Source organism: Malus sylvestris, chromosome 5 (assembly GCF_916048215.2).
Source record: "Malus sylvestris chromosome 5, drMalSylv7.2, whole genome shotgun sequence".
NCBI classification, from domain to species: domain Eukaryota; kingdom Viridiplantae; phylum Streptophyta; class Magnoliopsida; order Rosales; family Rosaceae; genus Malus; species Malus sylvestris.
The window spans coordinates 41,801,893-41,825,954 of NC_062264.1; the positions used below are offsets into that span (position 1 = coordinate 41,801,893).

Sequence of the window (24,062 nt, forward strand, 5' to 3'; positions counted from 1 at the left end):
GCGCACCAAACGTGGGACGGAACTCCTCGTCCCACTCCGTTCCGTCCCGTCTCACATACCAAACGATACTTTATTGTACATGTGTCATCCTACAATATTCCTCACTATAGTTATATGGCATATATGCTTGATGTGTTTTTAAATTTTGGACTTGTTGGATACTATTTTTGCATTTTATCATTATTTTATTATCTTATCCATGAATTTCATATAAATATAATTTTTTGTAATTGTTAATATGCACTTATTTACAAAATATACAAAAAATTTACCTAAATCAGCCTAGGCACCGCCCGACTAGCGCCTAGTGCTTTAGAGAACCTTGCTAGTAACAAATTAAACTACATACTTCATACTTTTAAGGTGGAAAATTAGAATTTATGATATTCATGCATTAATTATGCAGTTTAACTTGTTTGTGGAATAAATATATCAAGTGACGAGTAGATAAAGAAAAGACAAATAAAAAAGGTATATACATTATTCCGGCACCAAATATCATTTATTGGTTTATTTGTGAGGCTATTTTCACAAAAGACACCCGTATCGCTCGCATCCAATCAACCTGTCTCATTTTATTAAATAAAAAATCCATAAAACAAATCGATTTTTTTTTTAAAATATCATATTGCATTCAATACAACGTGTGATGCATGAGTGTGATTACTTTTCGCTACCTTATCATTTTGGTAGTTTCCAAAAAACTGGATATGTAGCTAATGAATGTAGTAACCGAGTATCTCTATGGGGATCTTGATATGAAAATTTATATGAAAGTTCCTGAATGACTTGCATTGATTGGTTCAAATATTTCTAAACCCCGGAACACGATCTCAATTTTGTTGAGGTGTTCACTCTACGGTTTAAAACAATCCGGAAGAATGTGGTATGACCGTATGAGTGAATATTTGACTAGTCAAAGATATGTGAACAATGAATGCCCTTGTGTGTTCATTAAGAAGTCACATTCCGGATTTGCGATTGTTGCAGTATATGTCAATGACATGAATCTCATCGGAACTTCTGAAGAGCTCGTGAGAACTGCCGTGCACCTGAGGTCAGAATTTGAGATGAAAGATCTAGGTAAGACTCGATACTGTCTCGGTCTCGAGATAGATCATTGTTCGGATGGAATCTTAGTACATCAATCGTACTACCCAGAAGGTGTTACGCCGCTTTAATGAGGATAAAGTGAATCCTTCGAGTACTCCTATGGTCGTTCGATCGTTAGATGCAAAACGAGATCCTTTCCGTTCGAAAAAGAATGATGAAGAGATTTTGGAGCCTGAAGTTCATTATCTAAGTGCGACAAGCACTTTATTGTACTTAGCTCAATGCACTAGACCCAACATCTCATTCGTTGTTAATCTTTTGGCAAGATATAGTAATGCACCTACATGCATACACTGGACTAGCGTGAAAGACGTCTTCCGTTACCTTAAGGGTACTACACATTTGGGCTTGTTTGATCCCTATGACTCATTGAATGATGCCGCACTCTATGGTCCTCGAGTTGATTCTCGTCTTGTTGGATATGCCGATGCAGGATACTTGTCTGATCCGCACAAGGCGCGTTCTCAAACGGGTTATGTCTTTACCGTTGGAAGCACCATAATCTCTTGGAGGTCAACTAAACAGATCTTAGTTGCTACTTCGTCTAACCATGCTAAAATTCTCGTCTTACATGAAGCAACTCGGGAATGCTTTTGGTTGAGAGCAGTAATAGGCCATATTCGAAGCTCATGCAATCTTTATCCCGTCGTTGATGTCTCGACGACGATCTTTGAAGACAACGCAGCATGCATTGGACAACTCAAGAAAGGTTACATCAAAGGAGACAACACCAAGCACATTGGGCTGAAGTTTTTCTTTTCACATCAACAATAAGAGCATCAGAAGATTGAAGTCACGCAAATCCGTTCACAAAACAATCTGGCCAACCTCTTCACCAAATCACTGCCGAATACGATGTTTTAGAAGCTTGTTCATGGAATTGGTATGCGTAAACTTTATGAGTTATAACTTTGCTATTTCTCTTTGTAATTATGTCAAACTTATGGGGAGTATCCTGTAGATATTTGCTTGATCGTAATGTACTCTTTTTCCCTACAATTATCAGCATTTTTCCCACTGGGTTTTTGCTACCTAACTAGGAGGCACCCACCTTGGTCTGGTCATATCCCTGATGACATCCCGTAAACGTTTCTTTTGACTTTGTATTTCTCACGCATTTTTCCTTAGACTATGGATTTTGTCCCTCATCGGGTTTTTGCCATGGCCTTAGGGTTTTTTAGTGAGACTTATTACTTATGCAAGTTCCTACCTTATTGAGAATAAACGTTGTTCCTTAGAATCAATGCTGATGAGTCGACTTCCTTAACTTTTGCATGATGCTAAATCTACCTTGAGTATTTACACACTCCAGGAGGAGTGTTATAAACATTCCTAGTTTAAGTGTGATTGTGTAAATCCTAGATTAGATTTGATTATAGTTATCATTTCCTATTGTATCTTGTATTCTTTGGGGAAGAAGAAATATCTTATCTCCTTTTACTACTATAAATAAAGGCACAATGTAGGAGGGATAACAACACACATATTCCCTTACAATTCTACAAACACATCTTTTCTCTCTTCTCCTTGCCGCCGGCCCTCTCTCTCATTTTCAGATAAAATAGACCATAACAAATACACGTATTTATACTTATCTAGCCAATGTGTAGTGGCGTATTGTCAAGCCATGTGTACGGTGGACGTTCAAAGATGCTTGCCTTTTCTTTGGAAAACCTCTTCTTAATATGTTATTTTAAGTCCTTCCAAAATTCATTTTTTTAAACAAACACGACCTTGCATATTGGCTGCAAATCCCTTGTACATAGAGCTACGCCACCAAAGCACATATGTCAGCTCCCCTTGTTCAGACAAAACGACACAATAGCAATGCTGTCTCTCGTCATATTTATTTAATAACACTCCGACTCGTAATAATTTCTCTTGGCGTCAGTCCATTCTTACAAGTGCAAGAAAAAATCTTGTATTTAATATTTACATGTATTTAGTATAATTACTATCTGATTGTCACATATAATGAAGATAACAAAATATAAATGTGCCAAATTAAAAGGCAAATTGCCATTTGACCTTCCTAAACTATCATTATTGTAGAAATCGACCCTATAAAGTGTCTTTTGGTAAATTGAGGAACTAAACTTTTAAAAAAGGCTTTTTATATTAGCACTTCACAAAATATTGAATGTATCACACATTAAAATTTAATATTAAATAACTTATTTATCTTACTATGCAATGACAATTTTGACCTTATAAGGTTTACAAAAAAAAAAAAAGCTATATACACCCCAAATCACTTTTAACATATTATTTATCTTCTTCAACTATCAAAACCCCTCCGATCCTCCATTGTTGAACAAAACTCTAACTAATAAAACTACAAACATGTTGATTGAGAAAAATTATTTTTGACGAATGAAACACGAAATCGATGTTTTGGAAGTTTCACATGAGATAAGACTTCATATTATTTATTGTTTTAGTGATTTTGACGACATCGATAATTATTTAATCTTGCTTTTGATGCGTTATTCAAGCTTCTATGTTCGTATTTATCTTTTAGGGATCACATTGATTACATGAAGAATTAAATACTTAAAATTACCATCAAGTATTAAAAATAGACGACATGAGTTTTAATGGTGGAATTGAAAACAACTTACATATGCTTTAAATCCCAGACGGCATCTTCTGTCAAAATTTTAGTCGACATTATTTGTCCAAATTAAAAGCTTTATAAGATTTGAGAAATGTGGGATAAAGAATATGGGGTGCATATAGAAAATGTAAGGTGTATATTAAGAATGTGGGGTGTAAGAGTATTATGGAAAAGTAAGTGGGGTGTATTAAGATAATTTTTCATTGAAAAAACAAATGTGAGATGTATTAAGTATGTGATGTTTATTCAACAATTTGTGAGGTGTTAATATAATAAGCCTTAAAAAAATGGGCAATTTACCTCTTTCGTTTGCCTTTTCTTATCTATCTTTTCCAACCATCAGTTGACATGTGTGCTCTAGTAACCAGTGTTCTAAAAAAGGGCCTAGGCGGTGGTGACCCGAGGCGTTTTCTTGCAAATCGGTTGGAAAAATTGGCTGAGCTAATATAGTAATGCCTTTTTCTCTTTTTTTTTTTTGGGAAAAAAAATCCTATCTACATTACCATATTTCCTTATTTTCCTCCTATTTTGCATTTTATGTGGTTTTAAATTGTGAACTTATTGTACATGTGTCATCCTACAATACTCATCAATATGGTTATATGGCATATATGCTTAATGTGTTTTTAAAATTTGGACTTCTTGGATACTCTTTTTGCATTTTATCATTATTCTATTATCTTATCCATGAATTTCATACAAGTATAATTTTTTGTAAGTGTTAATATGCACTTATTTACAAGATATACAAGAAATTTACCTAAATCTGCTTAGGCTGCCTAGGCATTCGTCTAGACCCCCGCCCGACTAGTGCATAGTGTTTTTTAGAACTTTGCTAGAAACAAATTAACCTACGTACTTCATACTGTTAAGATGGAAAATTAGAATTTATGATATTCATGCATTAATTATGCAATTTAACTTGTTTGTGGAATAAACATATAAAGTGACGAGTACATAAAGTGAATAAGAAAAGACAAATGAAAAAGGTAGATACATTATTCTGGCACCAAACATCATTTATTGGTGTATTTGTGAAACTATTTTGACAAAAGACACTCGCATCGCATCTTATCAACTTGTCTCATTTTATTAAATAAAAAATCCATAAAACAAATCGAAAAAATTTAAAATATCATATTGCATTCAATACAACGCGTGATGCATGAGTGTGATTAAAAAAATAAATCTTGTACATTCATTACTTTCGCGTACTTCATTAACGTATCGACCTAGCAAACAATAGAAGCGCAATATAAAAAAGAAAGAAGCTAAGTTATAAACTCCTTTTTTTAATGATAAAATCTTCTTAGAAAACAAAAGAAGTATGATAAAGCCGAGTACAAATTCCGATATAAAAAAATCGCACTTAAAATGTATCGTAACATTTTCTTGTATTATTTCTTATGTATATTTTACTTTTAAAATTCTTTACGCGTTTCGAAAACAAGGACCCCCAAGTATCCGGCCGATACGAATCGTTTCGGGCTTTCGCAGTCGCGGCCTCTTCTCCCAGCAACTTCCTACTGCTGCCCCCACTATTCTTATCAACTTCTTGTTGCTTTTGCTCCAAGCTTTCCGTTCCATTAATATTTTTTTTTTCAATATTTTTCAAACCTTTTTCGTTTCAAACTGTTCCAACGATCTGCAATACGACTCGCCAAAGCTGCGATTTTGTTTCGAAATTCTCCAACTAAATAAACAAATATGTATTTAGTTTTTGTGGGCATTATATTGCGGTAACTTCCAACTGTTCCTCTGTCCGGAGGCGCTTCGATTGTTGCGGTGGATTTTGTTTTCAATTTATCAGAGTTGAAAACTTATCCGAGAGGTTTGATTTTGGTCAATTGCTGGATTCTTGTTTCCTTTTCATTCGGGGGTTGACTGAACTGCGACTTGTGGTAATTATCTAGAAGTTCCAGTCGGCTTCCATTTGGGTATTTCTATCGGGTTGAAATTGGAGTCCCCAGTTGAAAATTCAATGCGATTTACAGTTGGGTCCTTCTGATTCTTTGGAAAGTTGGGGTCTTGGAAGGTTCTCTTTCGAAGAGTTTTCAGCTGGGCTTTTTAGGTTCCATTGATTTCTTGGAAAGTTCCGTTCTTGGAGTTGAGAGGATATAAATTTGAGGTTTTCGGATCGAGTTTTTTTTGTGGGGCTTTTGGGTTTTCTTGATTCATTGCATAGGCTCTTTTTTTTTGGGGTTGAAAATGTAAATTTGAGGTTTTCGAATCGATATTTTGGTCCTGCATATATAATACAAGTGAGCTTGAAGGATTTGGTTTTTTCCGGGATTTTAGAGCTTTGAGCAATGAGGAGTGGTTGATCATTTATTTCTGGGTTTTGGGTGCCCTTAATTCCTTGGAAAGCTTCGTTTTTCGGGTTGAAAGACTGTAAATTCGAGGTTTTCGAATAGGAGTTTTGGTCCTGGTGAATTTTCTTGGATTTTAGAGTTTCTGAGATGGGGTTGATGATTTAGTTCTGGGTTTTGATTTGGGTTGTGGGGGATTGATTAGGATGGAGGAAGCTCAAGGCGGCACGAGTTCGTTGCCTCCTTTCCTTTGCAAGACATATGAGATGGTAGATGATGCTTCAACAGATTCAATTGTGTCATGGAGTGCCAGTAATAAGAGCTTCATTGTTTGGAACCCGCCGGAGTTTGCTAGAGATTTGCTGCCAAAGTTCTTCAAGCACAACAATTTCTCTAGCTTCATCAGGCAGCTCAATACCTACGTAAGTCAACCGAGTTTCCAACTTAATTCCGTTTCAGTTTCAGCTTGCTTTCTTTTGCTTCAGTTGTTTGACCTTGGTATATATGCATTTATGGTACGTTTGTAGTTTTGGTTGCTTAATTTGATTTGAATTGTTACATTAGGGTTTTAGAAAAATTGATCCGGAGCAATGGGAATTCGCCAACGACGATTTTATAAGAGGTCAGCCACACCTTATGAAGAACATCCATAGGCGAAAGCCCGTGCACAGCCACTCTTTGCAGAATCTTCAAGTCCAAGGCCAAGGCCAAGGGACTTCATTGTCCGAAGCTGAACGGCAGAGTATGAAGGATGAAATCAAGAGGCTTAAACATGAGAAAGAACGCCTTGCTGTGGAGTTACAGAGGCATGAACAGGAGCGGCATGGATTGGAGTTGCAAATGCAGTTCTTGAAGGACCGTTTGCAACACATGGAAGGGCAGCAGCAAACCATGGCGGCTTTCGTGGCTAGGGTTTTGCAGAAACCGGAGATTGCCTCTAATCCTGTTCCGCAATTGGAAGTCCGTGAGCGAAAGAGAAGGTTGCCAAGAACCAGTTGGCCTTTCGATGATGCTAACAATGGAAATAATCAGATGGTTAGTTCAGAAGCTGTTATTAGAGAAAACGGGGGTTTGGAAAAGTTGGAGCAGTTGGAGTCATTCCTAACATTTTGGGAAGATACCATTCATGATGTTGGTCACAATAACATTCCACTTGTGGATGAATCTACAAGTGGTAACGAAAGCACAGCCGTATCGTCCATACAATTGAATGTTGACATTCAGTCCAAATCCCCTAAAATTGACATGAATTCTGAGCCTGCTGCATTCGTTGCTCCCGAGCCTGCTGCATCGCAATCCTCTATAGAACAAACAGCTGGAATTGCTGCTTCTGCACCCACCACCACCTTGATACAACAACCGTCTAACGAAAAACCAGCTGGAACCAGCACTTCTGCACCCACCGGGGTCAATGACGGATTTTGGGAACAGTTCTTGACAGAGAATCCTGGCACGTCAGAAGCACAGAAAGTTCCGTTGGAAGGAAAGGATTCCGATGGTAGAAGTAATGACAGCAAACCTGGTGATCATGGCAGGTTGTGGTGCAATATGAGGAATGTAAATAACCTTACAGAACAGATGGGGCATCTTACTCCAGTAGAGAAAACCTGATACTAGTTACTTTATTCTGGTATAAATTTAGGTATGAATATTTTGTTCTGGCATTCATAGATATTCTGTGTTTGTGTTAATTTTCTTCTTGGTCATCTTTATATTTTGATTACTGTTCTTATACCTATAAACTAAATAATATCACTTAATATTTTTATGTCCCCAATTTACGTGCTTTTGATCTCATTCTCCTTATGATGACCTTGTATGTTAATCAACAATTCATAGCCTTGCATCCACAGTAACTTTTGTTATCAGACATGGATTTTCAGATTAAAAACATAGCATTTTGATGTATTTGTTTGATTGAGTGTGTTTCTTTGCAGTATGCAACCCCTTTGCTAGTACACTTTCACTATTAAAACCCACCCTCCATCTACGTCCCTCTTTTCTCCTAACATTCTTCAGTTGACTGATTATCATCCCCCATATGTACTAAATATCATCCCAGTTGTGTTTTGCAAATCCAGATCTGCATCTAAGATTCGCCATGTACTGTGACTGCACTCGCTTATGGTTGTGCTAATGAATCTGTTGACCACTTGCATCTGGTGTTTGGTTGATACTTGATAGTTGAACGAAGGTCTTCAGCTCGAGTAATTGCTTTTTTTTAGAATTTAAATTCATTGTTGAGGAGATCTGCATGTGAGATTAATATGGTGTTGTGGTATGGCAGCACCGAGACTTAGGTCCTTAATTTGGCAAAGCATCACGCGACTATTTGTGGAAAATTATATAATTCTGAACTCATATGAAATGACTGTTTGCAGCCTTATTATGCATCTCCTATTTTGACTAAGTTCTCTGTGGTTGTAGGTTCCTCTCGATAAGTAGCGTTTTTAACTTTGGTTTGAAGAACCGTATGAAATATTTACAGGGTTTATAGATTGACCACCATAAACTTCCCCACATTTGTGCATCTTACACACATTGCAATTCTACATTTGCATTGCTTAGTGAACTTTCACAAATTTTGAAGCATTAAGAGCCAAACTAGATGTGCAGACTGCAGAGAAATAGAAAAGTAGTAATGTTATCTATTTTACAATTTGGCTGCAAGTTTTTCTATCGTTGTGCATTCTGTAGTTCAGTACCGAAACAGGTCTGATTCAAGTCAAACCATACCTGCCGGAACACCTTGATAATGAGATCATGGTATTCGTCGGAATTCAAGGTCAGGTAACAAGCCAAGAGCTCTTCCAGATCCTCCGGCTGGGTTATCTTTTTCTCCACAACCATCTCAACCATGGAGTCTCGGAAGTCCTTCTGTGGGTCGAATGAGCACTTCACCACTGCAAAACTGCTCAACCCTGTTCGTACCTGCTGCACCGCTCTCTCCTCAGCCTCCTTTTTTGTCTTCAGTTTGGCTTTCGTCATGTCTTCGAGAGCTTTCACTTTGCAGATTTCGACCCTTGAAGCTGTCCGCGGAGAACAAATTCTGACTTTGCAACTCCTCCTCGTTCTTCTCCTCTGCAGTTCCCTGCTGATGTAGAGTGACTTCCTGTGTTTCTCGTTCTTCAACTTCACCTCTTGTGTCTTCCTTTCTTTCAGTTTTTGCCAATCTGAAACCAGTTCTTCTTCGTCTTCAGTCACCAAGTTCAAAGATTCTTCCTCAATTGTTTCCAGACCGGAATTTCTCGAATTCCACAAGGATAAATCCTGATGTTTTCTTGCTGCTAACAGTTCTAGTACATCATTTCGCCCTGAACCCGTTGATATCTCTTCTTCTTTCCTATGCACTTCTCCTTCCAATTCCACCCGCTTCTTTCCGAAAACTTCTCCGTTTTCCTTCCTCATTCTCCAGTCTCTGTCATTCCGAGTTTTATGCATGCCCTTCAACTTCTGAGACCCTTCTCTTCCCTCCACCTTTCTACCGCTCTTTTGAAACCCTCCACAAATGGATTTCTGAACGTCAAACTCATCGTCCGAATCGTACCGAACCGACCTCAAAACCCCCCTGTCGTTCTTCCCTTGAGCACTATCTTCCCCAAAAGACAGCCTCCAAAACGCATCGTCCTCGTCATCATCTACGCCATAGAACCTTCCACCCCCATGACTACCACACCTTGGCAAATCTAAAGGCGGAGAATTCTGCTTCCCTTTCCGGTTTCCCTCACCGGGTTTTGGTTCCGAGCTCTCACTCTTGTGCTTGAACTTGGAAAGCCATGAACTTGGAAAGACATGAGAGATCAAAGAAGCCTTTGAGGCAGAAGAAGAAGAAGAAGTTGAAGAAGTAGGTAGATGCTTTTTCTTTTTGCTACCCCATTTCATGATTAAATTCCACTGAAGTTCTGCAATCCAAAAGGGAATTTGGATGGTTCGGAGTTGCAGAGAAGGAAGACTGATGAAGTTGTAGGTTTGAAGGAGGTAAAGGATGAGGAAGGACGGTTAATAGGAACGTGGGTGTGGGTAGTGTATTACTGGTTTTGTTTTTCAAAAGAAAGCCCCGCCCTAAATCTTGTGACCACTCACCCACTTTTTCCCTACTTTGTGCCTTCTTATTGAAACAATAAACAGCTATGTGTGTGTCTGCCGGGTGCATTTTTGTTCACCGCACTCAAGTAGTAGCAATGCTCATCATCATATATTTATCATCATTGGGTAATTTTAATTTTTAAGATCGTGTCTATCCACCATATATATCTCAAAATTTAAACTTATTTAACTGTAATAAATAAGATGGTGATAAAAAATATTCGCTGTGTCTGCCCATCATACCATATTAGCATTAGCCCAGCACAAATTCGAGTTGCTTCACATTCATTAATGCATGAAAACTACACCTTGAATTTGATTTGCTACAGAACAAAAATGTCCTACTTCATTTATTACAACTTATTAGAAATTAATTCACTCTTGTAACTTGAAGCAAGTTACGAGCAAAAAATTATATAGGGCAGTCGGATCACGTGTACTGTTGAACTACTCGAAATAAATAGAGCGTTCCTTGTATTTTGTTGGTCTTACACGACTCCTAAACCTTACAATGTGTGAGAGTTGTCATAGTCAGGCAAACTTTTCTCTTTTGGTCGACTATGTAGTGTAAACAACGATATTATGAGTGGGGGTGTAGCTCACTTTGATGACGGAGCTAAACAACGATATTATGAGTGCAGGTGAAGCTTACTTTGATGACGGAGCATACTTTGATAAGATTCTTAAGTATCACTAGTTATATAATTATCTGTGTATTTCACTTGTCATATGACTAGATAAATGTGTGATTATATTCAACTGACTATAATACAGGCTTTCTCCGTTTATTCGGTAACCTCTCCTTTTTGGTCCTTTGTGCTTTATTGCTTTGTCTTTGGTCCTGAATTTTGTATCTTTCTCTTCCACTTTGGTCAAAAAGATTAGTACAGTGGTCCACTGGGAAGATTAGTTGAATGCAAAAAGGGCTCCGAATTGGATTGGACTGGATTGATCTGAAATTCAGGAGGGTACCAAACATGATAATTGCTGACCCATATCTGGATTGGGCTCCTGAACTGGGTCTTTGCCCAAATTGGATTTGCATATGAATTAGTTTGTACAAAGGTTTAGGATTTTTCTCTGTGAACAGTACATTCATTAAAGGGAACTTTAACGAAAAATTTCCGGTACTGTTCATTTTAACGAAAAACCACATTTTTACACTAAAAAAGTCCATCCTGATACTATTCACTTTACCCTTTATTTTGTTCTTATCGTTAAAACTCAAAATTTTCAAGCCATTTTATTAGTTTTCCTTTCATTAAAAAGCCTAACAAGACATGTACAAATTTTTAGGGTTTAGGGTTCAGTTGATCTTACAGACTTACAATTGCTAATTCAGAATGCAATACAATAACAGAGAAAATTAAGTTGTACAATAGGTAATTAGGCACGACGGACATTGATGGAACTGTGAAAGTAATCAAGAGTTGATGGAGAGTCGATCGAGTTGGATCTAAGTTGAAGGAGAAGATTGTGGGCAATCAACAACAATTAGGAGAGAAATTTCGGAGGCTTGAGTTGGTCATACAAAAGAGTGATACAAGTAATTTGGAAACTTAAAAGTTGCAATTATGTGTTTTCTAGTCAATTAATTTTGTTTAAAATTTTAATTATGTGTTGTAAGAGGCTTGTGTACGAAGAAAGGTATGTGATCTAGGTTTCTGGTTGGGTGGCTCACAAGTTATAGTCCCATCCCATATGTGGCCCAATGATTATCTGACCCTCCTAACCGGATGGTGTTCTTCCTCCACCTCTCAAAATCTTGCTCATCAAGTAACTTGTATTACTTATATTTGCACCAACATCTGATAGCTAAAGGTTAAAGCTGGTAAAACGTATAGATTTCCCCATCTTAAACTGGTCCAATCCAAGGTTGTCCTACTTGTTTCCAGAGATGAATCAATATATAACGGGGACGCCAATGTGACAATATTTTAAATCAATCACGTTACGCTATGTGAGAAAATTCAAACTCATGGCGACACATAATAAATTTGAAACACTGCCACCTTAACATCTTGGTTGCGTGCAAGTCTCACGTTTGACGTGAAAAATAAAACCCCGAACATTTATTTGTCTGTTGTTTCAAAACAACAACACACAGTGTATGAAGTTGGTCCCTTCTCTTGACTAATTTATAACCAGCCTTAAAAAGGATGAGTGGAAATGGGCTTGAACATTACTTGGTCCTAAGTTAGTAGTTAGCTCCAAATTTTAGTTAAATGAAATTTAAGAGGGTAGTTAGTTAGTTCAAATAAATTAGTAGAAGAGTTACATCCTAAAAACTTTCCAAAGAAAATGAGGAGACTGGATTTGTTTGTTTGTGTCGGTTGGGAAAGTAAGTTTTCAGGTATGAAAGAGAATGTGCACCAAACTAGTCACTACTGACGATAATCTAACAAAGAAAAACTCTGCCTTTTCTTAATTAACAAAATTGATCATGTGGCAGTCTGGCAGATGGATACATCTCGTTTTGCCAAACAACATTTTGCCTAGGACTTTCTTATTATGGTGGTTTTTAAATCGGGTAAAATCAGCGTAGAATCAGATGAGACGAAAAACAAAAAATTTCATGATTTTATAAGAATTTTTTTCACGAATGATGTGTTTTGGTATAAATTTTCGTGGGTATGGTGTATGAGGACAGAGGACAGGGTAGGCTGCAGTAGTAGTATGAATGCATGATTAATTGTCTTTGATGTGTAGTTCTACTCGCATAATTCTCTAGTCCTTTTTAAACCAAAATTTCTTTTTTTATTTTTTAAAAATGGTCTGAAAGCCCCTACATAATTTTTTTCCACTAGCATTACTCTATTTTTTTTAATCCCGTATAAGTAATGCTAGGGAATTCCATATAAATTTTTAAATTTAAGCCCCTACATATTGAATCCCGTATGAGTAATGATGGGAGATCATCTATTTAAACCAAATTTTATAAAGCATATGATATGGTTGTTGACGATTGAATCATTACTTAGCGTTAATTAACGTGCTTATTTCCTACTGACGACACATCACATAATTTACAAATTTGATTTGACAAACTGGTCTCCCAGCATTATCCAATCTGTATTATCAACGTGACACAGATGGAGGTGGATTGTCTGCCCTCCCATTTCCATACTCTTCCCATCCCCTCCTGTTTGTGTAGTCACGGTTAAGCCACGTCAACATTTTATATTGATTTTTTTATAAAAATAATAAAACAAAAAATAATAGGAATATAAAACGTTGACGTGGTTTAACAGTGACCACACAAAACAGGAGGGGATGAGAAGAGTATGGAAATGAGAGGGCACACAATCCACCTCTGACACAGATGATATAAAAGTAAGGCTTTTTAAGAGAATGAGTGCCGCACAGTACTACTAAACCTCCTAAAGTTTTTAGTTATCAGCTTAACTAGACAAAGCATTTATTAACAAGAATGAGTATGATCTATGCAAACTGCAAATCTAAAATCTTGATCACAAAGTAATTCCCTCTAATCACACTAAAAACTCTCCAAATCATCCAATTTCATCAACCCTTTAGTAGTAGCTTTTTGGTATATAAAATGTACAGCAAATAAACATTCATAGCTCAAATTTTTATCAAATGGCTCACAGAAAAATCCCATTTTGTTTTCTTCTTCTTCTTGTTCTGGTTTTCTGTGAAGGGTTTTTGTCCGTGGCGGCGAAGAATGAGTATGTATCGGCGGTGGGCGATTCAGGAATGAGACGGGACAATCTCCGGTTGGCGATCGAGTCATGGAATCAGTGCAATGAGGTTGGAGAAGAACCTCGAACTGGCAGCCCAAGAGCTGCTGATTGCTTTGACATATACAGAGCTTCTCCACAGCCAGCAGGTATGTTTAACACTCTTCATATTTATTTATTTTAATAAATAGAAGATTATGCGAGATTAGCTCCTCAGCGAAGGTCACAGGATGCAAGCATCCACCCTCGATCCTGAATGGGGTGAGAAGTACAATACCACCAATGAAAATGCTGATTTTCTCAGCATGATTATTCTTTAGAGTTTGTTTCTTTTGTATGAATTTTTATATGTGACAGGGGAATCATGCTCTTGCAACAAGATGCCGTACGCATTAGTCCACAGAGTCACAGAGCGAGACAACAAGTTGAAGATGGGAGAGCCTTTTCTTGGTCTGCAGCAAAAGGCTCAGTTCAACGTAGATCTTTACGCGGTGGATAAGGAGCTTTATTTGGGATCTAAATGCCAAGTTGAAGACACCCCAAATCCATGGCAGTTTTGGATGATCATGCTCAAGAGCGGCAACATGGACACTTACGCAGCCAAATGCCCCAAAAATGGTCACAAAGTTGGACCCTTTAAACCCGAAGGAAGCGGTTTTCCTTGCTTCGGACATGGATGCATGAACCAGCCTTCTATTTATCATGACTACACCAATTTGAAGGTGCCTAATTTGACTCTAAAGGGAAGGTTTTACGGGTCGTGGGATAAGGATGCAGATTTGAGCCAAGGGATGGTTGGAAACATTTCTTACCATTCTGTCACTTGGGAAAAGAAACTTGGAGAGGGGAGTTGGGTTTTCCACCATGTCTTGAGGACTTCAGCAAAGTATCCTTGGCTGATGCTTTACTTCAGATCGGACGCCACCCGTGGACTTTCCGGTGGATACCATTACCCTACAAGAGGGATGTCCAAAATTGTGAGTAACCCTTTTCATATTTCTTGAGCTCTACCTAAGAAAACGTTTCTACTAGTCAATCTTTGTGGCATCCTTAAGAAAAGCATACTTTTTTCCTTCCGAAAGCTTTTTCTTGCAAGCAAAACATTTCTTGGGGATGAAGATACCTATCTCACTCCACAATCCACATTTTCGATTGCAATGCAGATTCCGGAATCGCCAAATTTTAAAGTGAGGTTCAATTTAAATGTGATCAAAGGTGGGGGTCCTAGCAGTCAATTTTATCTCATGGACATTGGGAGCTGTTGGAAGAACAGTGGGAAGCCTTGTGATGGCGATGTGACTTCAGATGTTACTAGATACAGTGAAATGATCATAAACCCTAACATAACTTCATGGTGCCAACCAAACAACCTCAACGTGTGCCCGCCTTACCACACATTCCCTAACGGCACTCGGATTCATCGCAATGACACCGCCGGCTTCCCTTACGCCGCCTACCACTTGTACTGCTCGCCGGGGAATGCGGAGTATCTCGAGCCTCCTTTTAGTTTATGTGATCCTTATAGCAATCCTCAGCCTCAGGAGATAATGCAGATCTTGCCACACCCGGTTTGGGGTGAGTACGGATACCCTACAAAGCAAGGGGAGGGTTGGATTGGGGATCCAAAAACATGGGAGCTCGATGTTGGGAGGTTGTCACAATCACTTCATTTTTACCAGGTTTGATAATGTTTACCCTTGTGAAAATTTTAAATTTTTTACATATATAAATTTTCTGTGCAGGACATCCGTTCTTTGTTAAAGGACGGATTTTGTATTATAATGTCGACATTTTCATTGTGTTCCACATTTGTACAATTAGTTGCTAAGTTAAGTTGGTGATATTTGCAGGATCCAGGAACTCCACCAGCTAGAAGGCAATGGATGTCTATAGATTTGGGGACTGAAATTTTCAAAGATCCAGATCAAGTTGCTGAGTGGACTGTCAGCGACTTTGACATCCTTATCCCTAAACAATGAACGCATATTTTTGGAGGCATAAGCAGACACCAGCTATAGCTTGAGCTTGAATCCAATGGAATTTTTCGGCACACAGGCTACCTTTGTAAAAACAAAAACAAAAAAACAAAAAAATTCCAATCAATTTTGGAAATTTCGAAATCCTCGGACATCCGATTTTGATGTTTAATTATTTTTTTGGACAAATGCTAAAGGCTGAGGTGATTTGTAGCTTCATTTTTGTTTTTTCCAGTATGGAAATTAAAATGAAATGAGCTCAGTCCAAGTTTGTTGCTCATGGCAATCTAAGAAATGTGAAATGAAGCATCCATGTTTTGCTTGAAAAATGTACAACTTCCAGTCTAAAACATGCCAAATGGGCTTCAAATTACATTTTATGGTTCATTCTGATCCACTATTCAATTTTTAGTTGGACTTTCTCATATGGTGATGCAGTTAGTATATTTAAAACCTTAGGTTATAATAGGTATCCGAAGGAAGCAGAAAAAAGAAAAAAGAAAAAAGACTTGAAATTTCGAAAGTCCTACATGCAAGTTTTGACTCATCTCTTACGACTCTTTGTATTTTGTCTCACCCAACTCTGCGTTACTCTTATTTTCTCGGTCACAAAGCGAGGTTCCTGGTATTTGATCACTAAAGAGCAGACCGACAGTACTTATTGCTGTATGCGGGGCTGCCTGCCACACATAAGGTCTTCTCCTCATTTGGGAGAAAATCGTCAGTTTGCACTATTACAAGTGAACAAACTATGTATTCATGTGCCATTCGACCTCACATAAGAACAATCTCTAAGCACGGGTCACACTCCTTGTGATAGTGCCTGACCATGTTGATGGTCAGGATACTAACTTGTGATAGGGCATATGTTCCTACATCCTACAATTCTCATTACGTGACTACACTACAAATATCTCATCATTCGATTGCATGTAAGTTTTTCTCCTAGTTAGGACTGTGTCAACAAATTTTCTGATACCCAAGGTCTCATTTTTAAAGTTGCTAGTATTAAATCCAACAAGAATACCTTGATAAAGCCTAATAAGACCAAGACTACTACAACACTACTCTCGGCTAGAATTGTTGTTTCCTGCCGTAGAATTGTTATTGTATTGCCAGGTCCTTGATTTTTGAAATGGTCAAACACTACCCGAAGCATTATAAACCCCTTTATTTGGTATGATCATCACACAATCACGTCATATTACAATTTATCTATGTTATAACACTGGTTTTATTTAATAATAAAGTACTATAAAATACAAACTCGTCGATCACATATACAATTGTAACACTGAATTAATAACACAACGAACGTGACTGCATTACGTACGGTCACACCCTCTTCTGTCTGTCCTGTTCCTACCGTGATGGGCAGATCTCTAGATTGATTACTTTTGCTGGGCTGAAAGTTCAACATTCAAGTTTCAACCATGTAATATTATAATATGCCTCATTTTTACACCCAACCATCTTCTTCCGATGCCCGGCTACAAAGAAAGGCATTAATTCAATGAGGAATTAACGTTCAACCATCTTAAAATAACCTAATTATATATAATAAAAAATGCACTAATCCAACTACAACGTTAAGAATTTATGACTACTTCCTGCCTTGAAGGCAACGTATTAAATTGTACTAGAAGTTCAAGACTTTTCTTGCCGTCCAGGCAGTCCAAATTATGAACAAATTGAACAAAACCAGAGAGGCGTGCCATGAGGGTTGCCGTGTTTGAAGGTGAAGAAGAGAACCCCTCCCCACATGGATGGAGAACAAGCACACAAAGTGATATTCCTTTTGCTATTACCAAATGGCAAATAGAATGTTGCGTTTTTCATGCAGGCAAATCACAGTTTAATGTGTGCATAAACATTACTCTAATATGAAGTTACACATAAAGAAATCAAACTTGAATATAACAAAGCGAGTACTATCCTGGTCAATTAACCGAAGCCACATCTACAATGTAATGAATTTTTTAGGGTTTTATCCAACTACTTTTTATATTTGCCATAATGTAATTTAGAGATATTGAACCAACAAAATGTGATTTGGAGATAAAGAGTGGCTCTAACTAAGGAGAAAATTTTCAGTGTGCTGGAAACATGGCTGATATACTAAGCGGTTGAAATTTCTTTCAGGCATTCAACTATTTGTGTTATGAGACTTTATATACCGAATTGTGTTTTCAGCACACTGAAACACCACTCCTAAACAATGAGTTGATCTTTGAAATCATTATTTGGGACCCAAGAAAGTTCAAGTTGAGCAACTCCCTTAAAACATAGCCCATCGTTTTTTATTAGTTATTTATTATAGGTCAAGAAAGAGGACCAAGAAAATGGGTTATAAGCTGTAACCAATATGGATGGTGTGCTATTATCATTAGAAACCATCATTACTACTCCAACTGCTGTGATTTGGCTTCAAATATATGATTCGAGATTCTCTCCTCCAACTCCGGAGCCTGTGGACCAAAAATTTGAGCGTTCAAAAGGGAGAGGGAGGGAGGGAGGGAGCTACTAGAGATGTCTTATCACGTCATTTGTAAGTACTTTTCACAAAAATATAAAATTCTCTATATTTTGGTCTTGTTGAATTTGACTCGGTGTAAGAATTGACCTAATCAAGCAACAATGTTAATACATTATTCTCTAACCAGAAAACATGTCTTTGATCTCAGTCTCCAAATATAATTTAAGTAAATGGAGTCTTTTGGTGCATCAACTTTGAGTACGTTCCCCTCCTTTCAATCTGATAGTAACAAGTAGATGGGATTGGGTTAGTGAAAGGCATGCTTCCTCCTCCACTACACACAGTTGCCATTACGAAAGCTCTCGATTGCAAACAAGATTCTGCTTCCAAGTGGAATTTTCCAACAGAATTTAGTGGTTGCCTAACGCCCATCCAAACACATTCTTCTAAAAGATTGGTTAAAAAAAAAGAAGCCAATGACTATCTTCCAAGCTTTATCTCACCCAAGATGCTCCAATCAACTCAATGAAAGCGATAAGATTATAGCGATTTTGGTGTTCCTGGTTTACTTTCAACAGTCGATTCGTAATCGTGAATGTCGATAGCCACACGCCTCGGATTGACAAAATGGCTACCCGAAATAATAAAGAGAGTACCAAAATAATGACGTGACTCAGACTGTCAGACTAATGCTTGGCTGATAAGAATCTAGGGCGTGGATGAAACAGGTTGGGTCACCTCACCAAACTTGGCATTTGGTCAAAAGAAGAAAATTATGTCCAATATTACGTCACTCACAAGTCACACAACTAACCACTATTTCCAGTCTCCAGAAAATGTCTTCATCCCCTTCCTCTACACTCTTTCAGAAAAGTAAATTCTTCAGACTTTTTAACAAGTACAGGTTTCTAGCTCTTCTAAAATATTAAGGGCAAGTTTGAAAACGGTTTTAAAATGACTAAAAATGTTTTTGGAGAAAAAAAATTTGGGTTTCAAAAGCACTTTTTACAAGAAGCACCAATCATGTGCTGCTTCCAAGAAGCGCTTTAAATGTATTTCCAGAATTTACTTGTATTTTTACTAAGAGTTAGTTTCAAAAACACTTTCATCAAAGGCGTCTTCAGCTATTTTATAAACACTTCCAAACGAGCTCTAAATCTTTAAAGTAACAGAAAACGCATGTGACATAAAAACGCTACTATCACTATTTAGCACTTTTTAAGTTTTTGTAACAAACGTAATCAGAAGCGTTTTTTATTGCCAGTGAGCGCTTAAACTGAATATAAGACTAAGTTTTTATTATGCTAGTTCATAAGATTTCCAAGAATCGGGCCACACAGAGTATTCTTCAGTACAGAACATCGAAAGCAATCTAAATTTCTGCATCAGAAGCATATTTTACGAAGGAAAAAAAAAATGAGAAACATCCCCCTGAAAATGCAGTTTATCAATTTGCAACGGTCTTGCAAATTTTCTGAACAGTTTCTGGTTTCGTTTTCCAAATCACTGGACATTACAGCGTATACGAATCTTACACTAGAAGCTCGACAACAGAAAGCATTCTCTTAAAGCTCACTAGATAAGATGCTCCTGTAACTTCTTTATGACCTCCGATTTCAATGAAAGAATGTGTAAATATGTTCAACAAAAATGAAAATATATATGAGCAAGGCATACTATGAATCTGGGAGGGATGTTACCACTATAAAACATGCACGGAAATGGGCATCGGCACTGAAACATCACCTACGAAACTCGAATCCCTATTTGCAGTCGAGTTACCTGCAAGTGCATATCCCACGCCGGGACCACCAAAATGCATTGCTGCAGCATGCTCACACCTTTGGAACACTCTAGCAAGAGAAGCTGCCTTTCTTCTTGCCCGCTTTGTACCGGTAAAAAGCAACATCTGAAGTAACCCCGCCAAAGCTGGTGCCTTAACTACCCTCTCAGTTGCAGCAGCTCCACCGCATCGGCACAGCTCGAGCAAAGCTGCAACTGCATTTTCTTTACCCCTTGGAGTCCCGCAACGCATCATCCCTATCAAACCTGCCACTGCAATGTCCTCTTTTGCCACCTCTTTAGCCCCAATAGGTTGCCTGACAACCAATGCCAATGCACCAGCTGCTTCCTCAGCAACCCCTTCGTTTCCCAATGCGCTTACAAGCGCTGTAACAGCCCCAGCCTCTATCATTCTCATGCAATTTTCGGTGTGAGTCGACAGGTTAAACAAAGCTGTCACGGCGTCCTTCTTTCCTCTTGGGGTACCCTCTCTCAACAGTTCTGCCAAAGCTTCGATTCCCCCTTTCTCGTCTGCTATTCTCTTCTTATAGTCATGAACTGCAGAGAGACTAAATAAAGTTGCTGCAGCATTCTCCCTCGCCTCAGTCGTGTGACCAAACCTCAGAACATTAACAATGGACCCCAAACACCCTTCTTCGTCCACAATTCGGCTTTTGTTTTTTTCATATATCGATAAGTTGAGCATTGCAGTTACAGAATTCTCTTGGGTAACAGAGTTTGGAGACGAGAGTAACTTGCAAAGGTGGGGAATTGCCCCAGCTTCCGCAATGAAAGCACGGTTTTCTCTTCCTGTTTTTGCCAGCAACCGAAGTTCGCGAGCAGCTATAGTTTGTGCACATGGTGATCCTTCCTCCAGCCGTTGGATTAGAAGCCCCGCGGTCGCTTTATTGGCTGCAAGTGCAGCCTTAGAGGGAGAAACAGCCGCAAAGCTGTCTGCTGATGCATCTGCAAACTCTGGAGGGTCATACGGAATTCCATAAGCAGTGCACCACTGCATGATCAAATTCCTCAAAGCCCGATTCGGAACAAGGCGAGTGCTGGGCAGCATTTGTCCTGTTTTCGGGCAAGTACAATGCCCTTCTTCCAACCACCTCGAAATCGGACTCCGATCATACGTCTGTCCTGTCGAAATGATCACCGGCTCCCTCATCAAATCCAATGATATGGGGCAGCAAAAGTCCTTCGGAATCGTTATAAAAGTCTCGGCAATCTCCTGAGTAATCAAACCTCTTCGTCTTCGGGGCTTCCTCTGTTTGTTCCCAATCCCCGATTCAACCTCGTCTTCTTCAAAACCGAAAAGCAAAAACCTGCAATACCGAGTGAAGGCCACAAACCCATTGAGCACAGAAGCGGTGGGCTCAACGTCACCTTCGTGGTTCACAATCTGCTCCTCCAAGAACTCGATTTCGTGCCTGCAACTCTTGGCGTCTCGAATCCCCAATCTTTCAACCAAAAACAACCACAAGTCGGCCGAGTCAGGAACCCGGCCCTTCTCGAATTCGTCAAGGAACGAAAAGAACTGAACCCTCAGCTCCTCGTCTCCTTCGTCGATGAACAGCCTCGCCCTCCTGGCCTGTAGCTGCAGGAGCTCAATCTGCTCCCTCACGTCCTCCCCCAATCCGACGTCCTCCATCGGAAAAACGTCCAAAAGGGTCGAAATATCCTGATTCATATCGTGAAAATGGCCGGAAATTGGATGGTTCTGAAGCAAAAGCCACAACTTACTGGATTGTGCGCAGTAATCGAGGAGTATTTTGGATCTGTACAACAGCAAGTATAGCTCTTTCAGGCAGATGACCGCCGTACACGGCAGGGCAGCGTCGGAGTCCCTCAGATACTCCAAGAGCACGAGAAAGATCTCAACTTTCCGCACCAGGGACCTCGAATTCCGCCGTTGGATGGATAAGAACTTGTCTGAGAAGGAGGAAACTATGTCGGCAGCGACGGAGACAAGGGTCTGTACAAGGGCGACGTCGGAAAGGTCAACCGGAGCTAAAAATGCCTCCAGAGAAGGTGACCTCCGCCTCCGCATCGATGAGAATATCGCCGCCGAAGCCATGAAACTTTAGAAGAAACAACCAACTGGGCACAGTCAAAATTTCCCAAGGAATCCAAAGCCTCTCGCTTTGATTGGTGGGTTTTTGAATCTTCCAAGGAAATGAATCGCGAAATTGTTTTAATGGTGGGTGACGATTCCGAGTTGCGAAATCGGACTCGGGCGACTCGGACGACTCGGTGAAGGAGAGGTTTTGACGAGAAAGAGAGAGGAGAGCGAGGATTCGATTGAATTGCAAATATACGAGTTAATATTTTGTAGAGGTTGCTGTGCAGCGTTCAATGATGTAGCAGCGGCAGCTTCCCAATGTCCACATTTCCTCGTCTTCTTGCCGCTGCAGCTGCTTTCCGTGACTAAAAAGGACGCGCATTTTCTTCCACTTTACTTACGCCTTTGGACTTTGGATCCTTATGAAGTCATACACCATTAACGGGGGAAGGTGGGAGATGAATGTCTACCTCACATGTATATTTTTCCAGTTACGTTTCGTGTCAATAATATCATTTCTCGTTCTGCTAAGAATTTATGATTTAAGAAAAAAGTGATGCTATTCACACATTTATTTTATCTCTCATGCATCATTTTCAATTTTTAGCTGTTAGATTAAATGAAATGAAGAAGTTTAATGAACAAAACTTAACAACAACGTATGTAAAGTAAAAAATACTGTGTGAATAGCATTATTCTAAGAAAATATATTTATCCATGGTTCAATCAATCAAACGAGCAGTGACAGACAATAAAGTAAAACAACAAAAATTGAATAAATAGTTTTTTTTCTTCCAATGTTGAATTAAGACAAACGAGAGTTGACAACAATTTTTTCGGGTCATAGGACTCTAGAAACTACGTTATGTATTGTATTGTTGAAACAAAATACCACGGTGGTAATACACCGAATCATAAACGTCATTCTCCTGAAGTGTAGAACACGTACGTGTTTTCCAAAATTAATCCTGCTATGTTCTTGATCTGGATATTTACGTGAAGAAGTTGACTTGTCATTCACTTTGGTTGCCACTTTTGGGAATCCCTTCCCTCAAACTGCCATAGTTTAAGCCCACAGTTTTTGCTATCACCCTAAATTCCCCTATCACATCACAAATCACCCAACTGTTTATGTGGTTCTTAGGTGTTCTTCCAAGTGCACGTAAATTTGCCATTGTAGCATGTACACGGTCTAAATATGTCAAATCCTAAATGAGTGTATCTTGACGCAATTGAACATCTCGTTCAAATGATTAAAAAAGATTAATTTTCAAACATGAAATGTTCGTTGCAGATATATATATATATATATATTTATTTATTTTTTTTTATTTTTTTTTCCCTCATTTGTCATGCAATACGATGAGTGATGTACACTCCACAAGTCTAGGTCACAAGGAAGTTAATTATTCGGTAGCCAAAAAGCACCTGTTACGGAGGAGGAGCAAAGAGAAAATAGTATATTCATGATTGCTTTGCTCAAAGTAAAGGTAGGTGTAAACTAAGCAAGCATTTTGGCTTCGGATTTGTTGATTCAAGGGTTGACTACATAAAACTGTGGGGGCCACGCAGCTTTTACGCGCATTGAAATTTGAACGAGAGATTTTTCAACGTGTCTAAACATGTGGTGATACATATACGTTATTATACAAATTCAGAAACGCTTGAGATATGAAACCTTTTTTTACTTATGTAATGACGTGCATTATATCATCTGATGTTTCGAACACACTAATTTTTTATTTATTTAGACAACATTAATATTAATATTATTAGCTTGACCTAAAAGCACTTGCGTTTTAAGTTCTCACAAATTCCTATTTATTTATAATTATCAAATTAAATAAATCAAACAAAACAAAGACCGAAATTAAATAAAAGTGTAAGTCAACATAACATACACAAACACAATTAAATTGCCACCCTTAGTTGGTGGT

The 24,062-nt window shown here is 38.5% G+C and overlaps 4 protein-coding genes across 6 annotated transcripts; 2 read left to right on the forward strand and 2 right to left on the reverse strand.

The window, feature by feature from the left end:
• The first annotated feature begins 5,214 nt into the window (after positions 1-5,214).
• On the forward strand, positions 5,215-8,370 carry LOC126623629 (heat stress transcription factor A-4c-like). Of its 2 annotated transcripts, XM_050292583.1 has the most exons (3): positions 5,215-6,461; positions 6,604-7,681; positions 8,327-8,370. In XM_050292583.1, the coding sequence occupies exons 1-2, from the start codon at positions 6,246-6,248 to the stop codon at positions 7,648-7,650; spliced, it is 1,263 nt and encodes a 420-aa protein (XP_050148540.1). In that variant the 5' UTR covers positions 5,215-6,245; the 3' UTR covers positions 7,651-7,681; positions 8,327-8,370. The 2 variants fall into 2 exon arrangements, with proteins under 2 accessions (XP_050148540.1, XP_050148539.1); XM_050292582.1 differs by lacking the exon at positions 8,327-8,370 and having other exon boundaries at positions 5,216-6,461; positions 6,604-7,816.
• Positions 8,371-8,552: 182 nt separating this feature from the next.
• Positions 8,553-10,090, reverse strand: LOC126623630 (transcription repressor OFP5-like). Its single transcript, XM_050292584.1, has one exon. The coding sequence runs from the start codon at positions 9,919-9,921 to the stop codon at positions 8,716-8,718; it is 1,206 nt and encodes a 401-aa protein (XP_050148541.1). The 5' UTR covers positions 9,922-10,090; the 3' UTR covers positions 8,553-8,715.
• A 3,395-nt stretch (positions 10,091-13,485) lies between these two features.
• Positions 13,486-16,189, forward strand: LOC126621037 (uncharacterized). Of its 2 annotated transcripts, XM_050289399.1 has the most exons (5): positions 13,489-13,602; positions 13,787-13,975; positions 14,184-14,803; positions 14,990-15,505; positions 15,677-16,189. In XM_050289399.1, exons 2-5 carry the CDS (start codon positions 13,843-13,845, stop codon positions 15,803-15,805), a joined length of 1,398 nt encoding a protein of 465 aa, XP_050145356.1. In that variant the 5' UTR covers positions 13,489-13,602; positions 13,787-13,842; the 3' UTR covers positions 15,806-16,189. The 2 variants fall into 2 exon arrangements, with proteins under 2 accessions (XP_050145355.1, XP_050145356.1); XM_050289398.1 differs by having other exon boundaries at positions 13,486-13,975.
• A 3,360-nt stretch (positions 16,190-19,549) lies between these two features.
• LOC126623173 (U-box domain-containing protein 17-like) lies at positions 19,550-22,539 on the reverse strand. The gene has a single exon (XM_050291972.1). The coding sequence runs from the start codon at positions 22,138-22,140 to the stop codon at positions 19,981-19,983; it is 2,160 nt and encodes a 719-aa protein (XP_050147929.1). The 5' UTR covers positions 22,141-22,539; the 3' UTR covers positions 19,550-19,980.
• Positions 22,540-24,062: the final 1,523 nt, after the last annotated feature.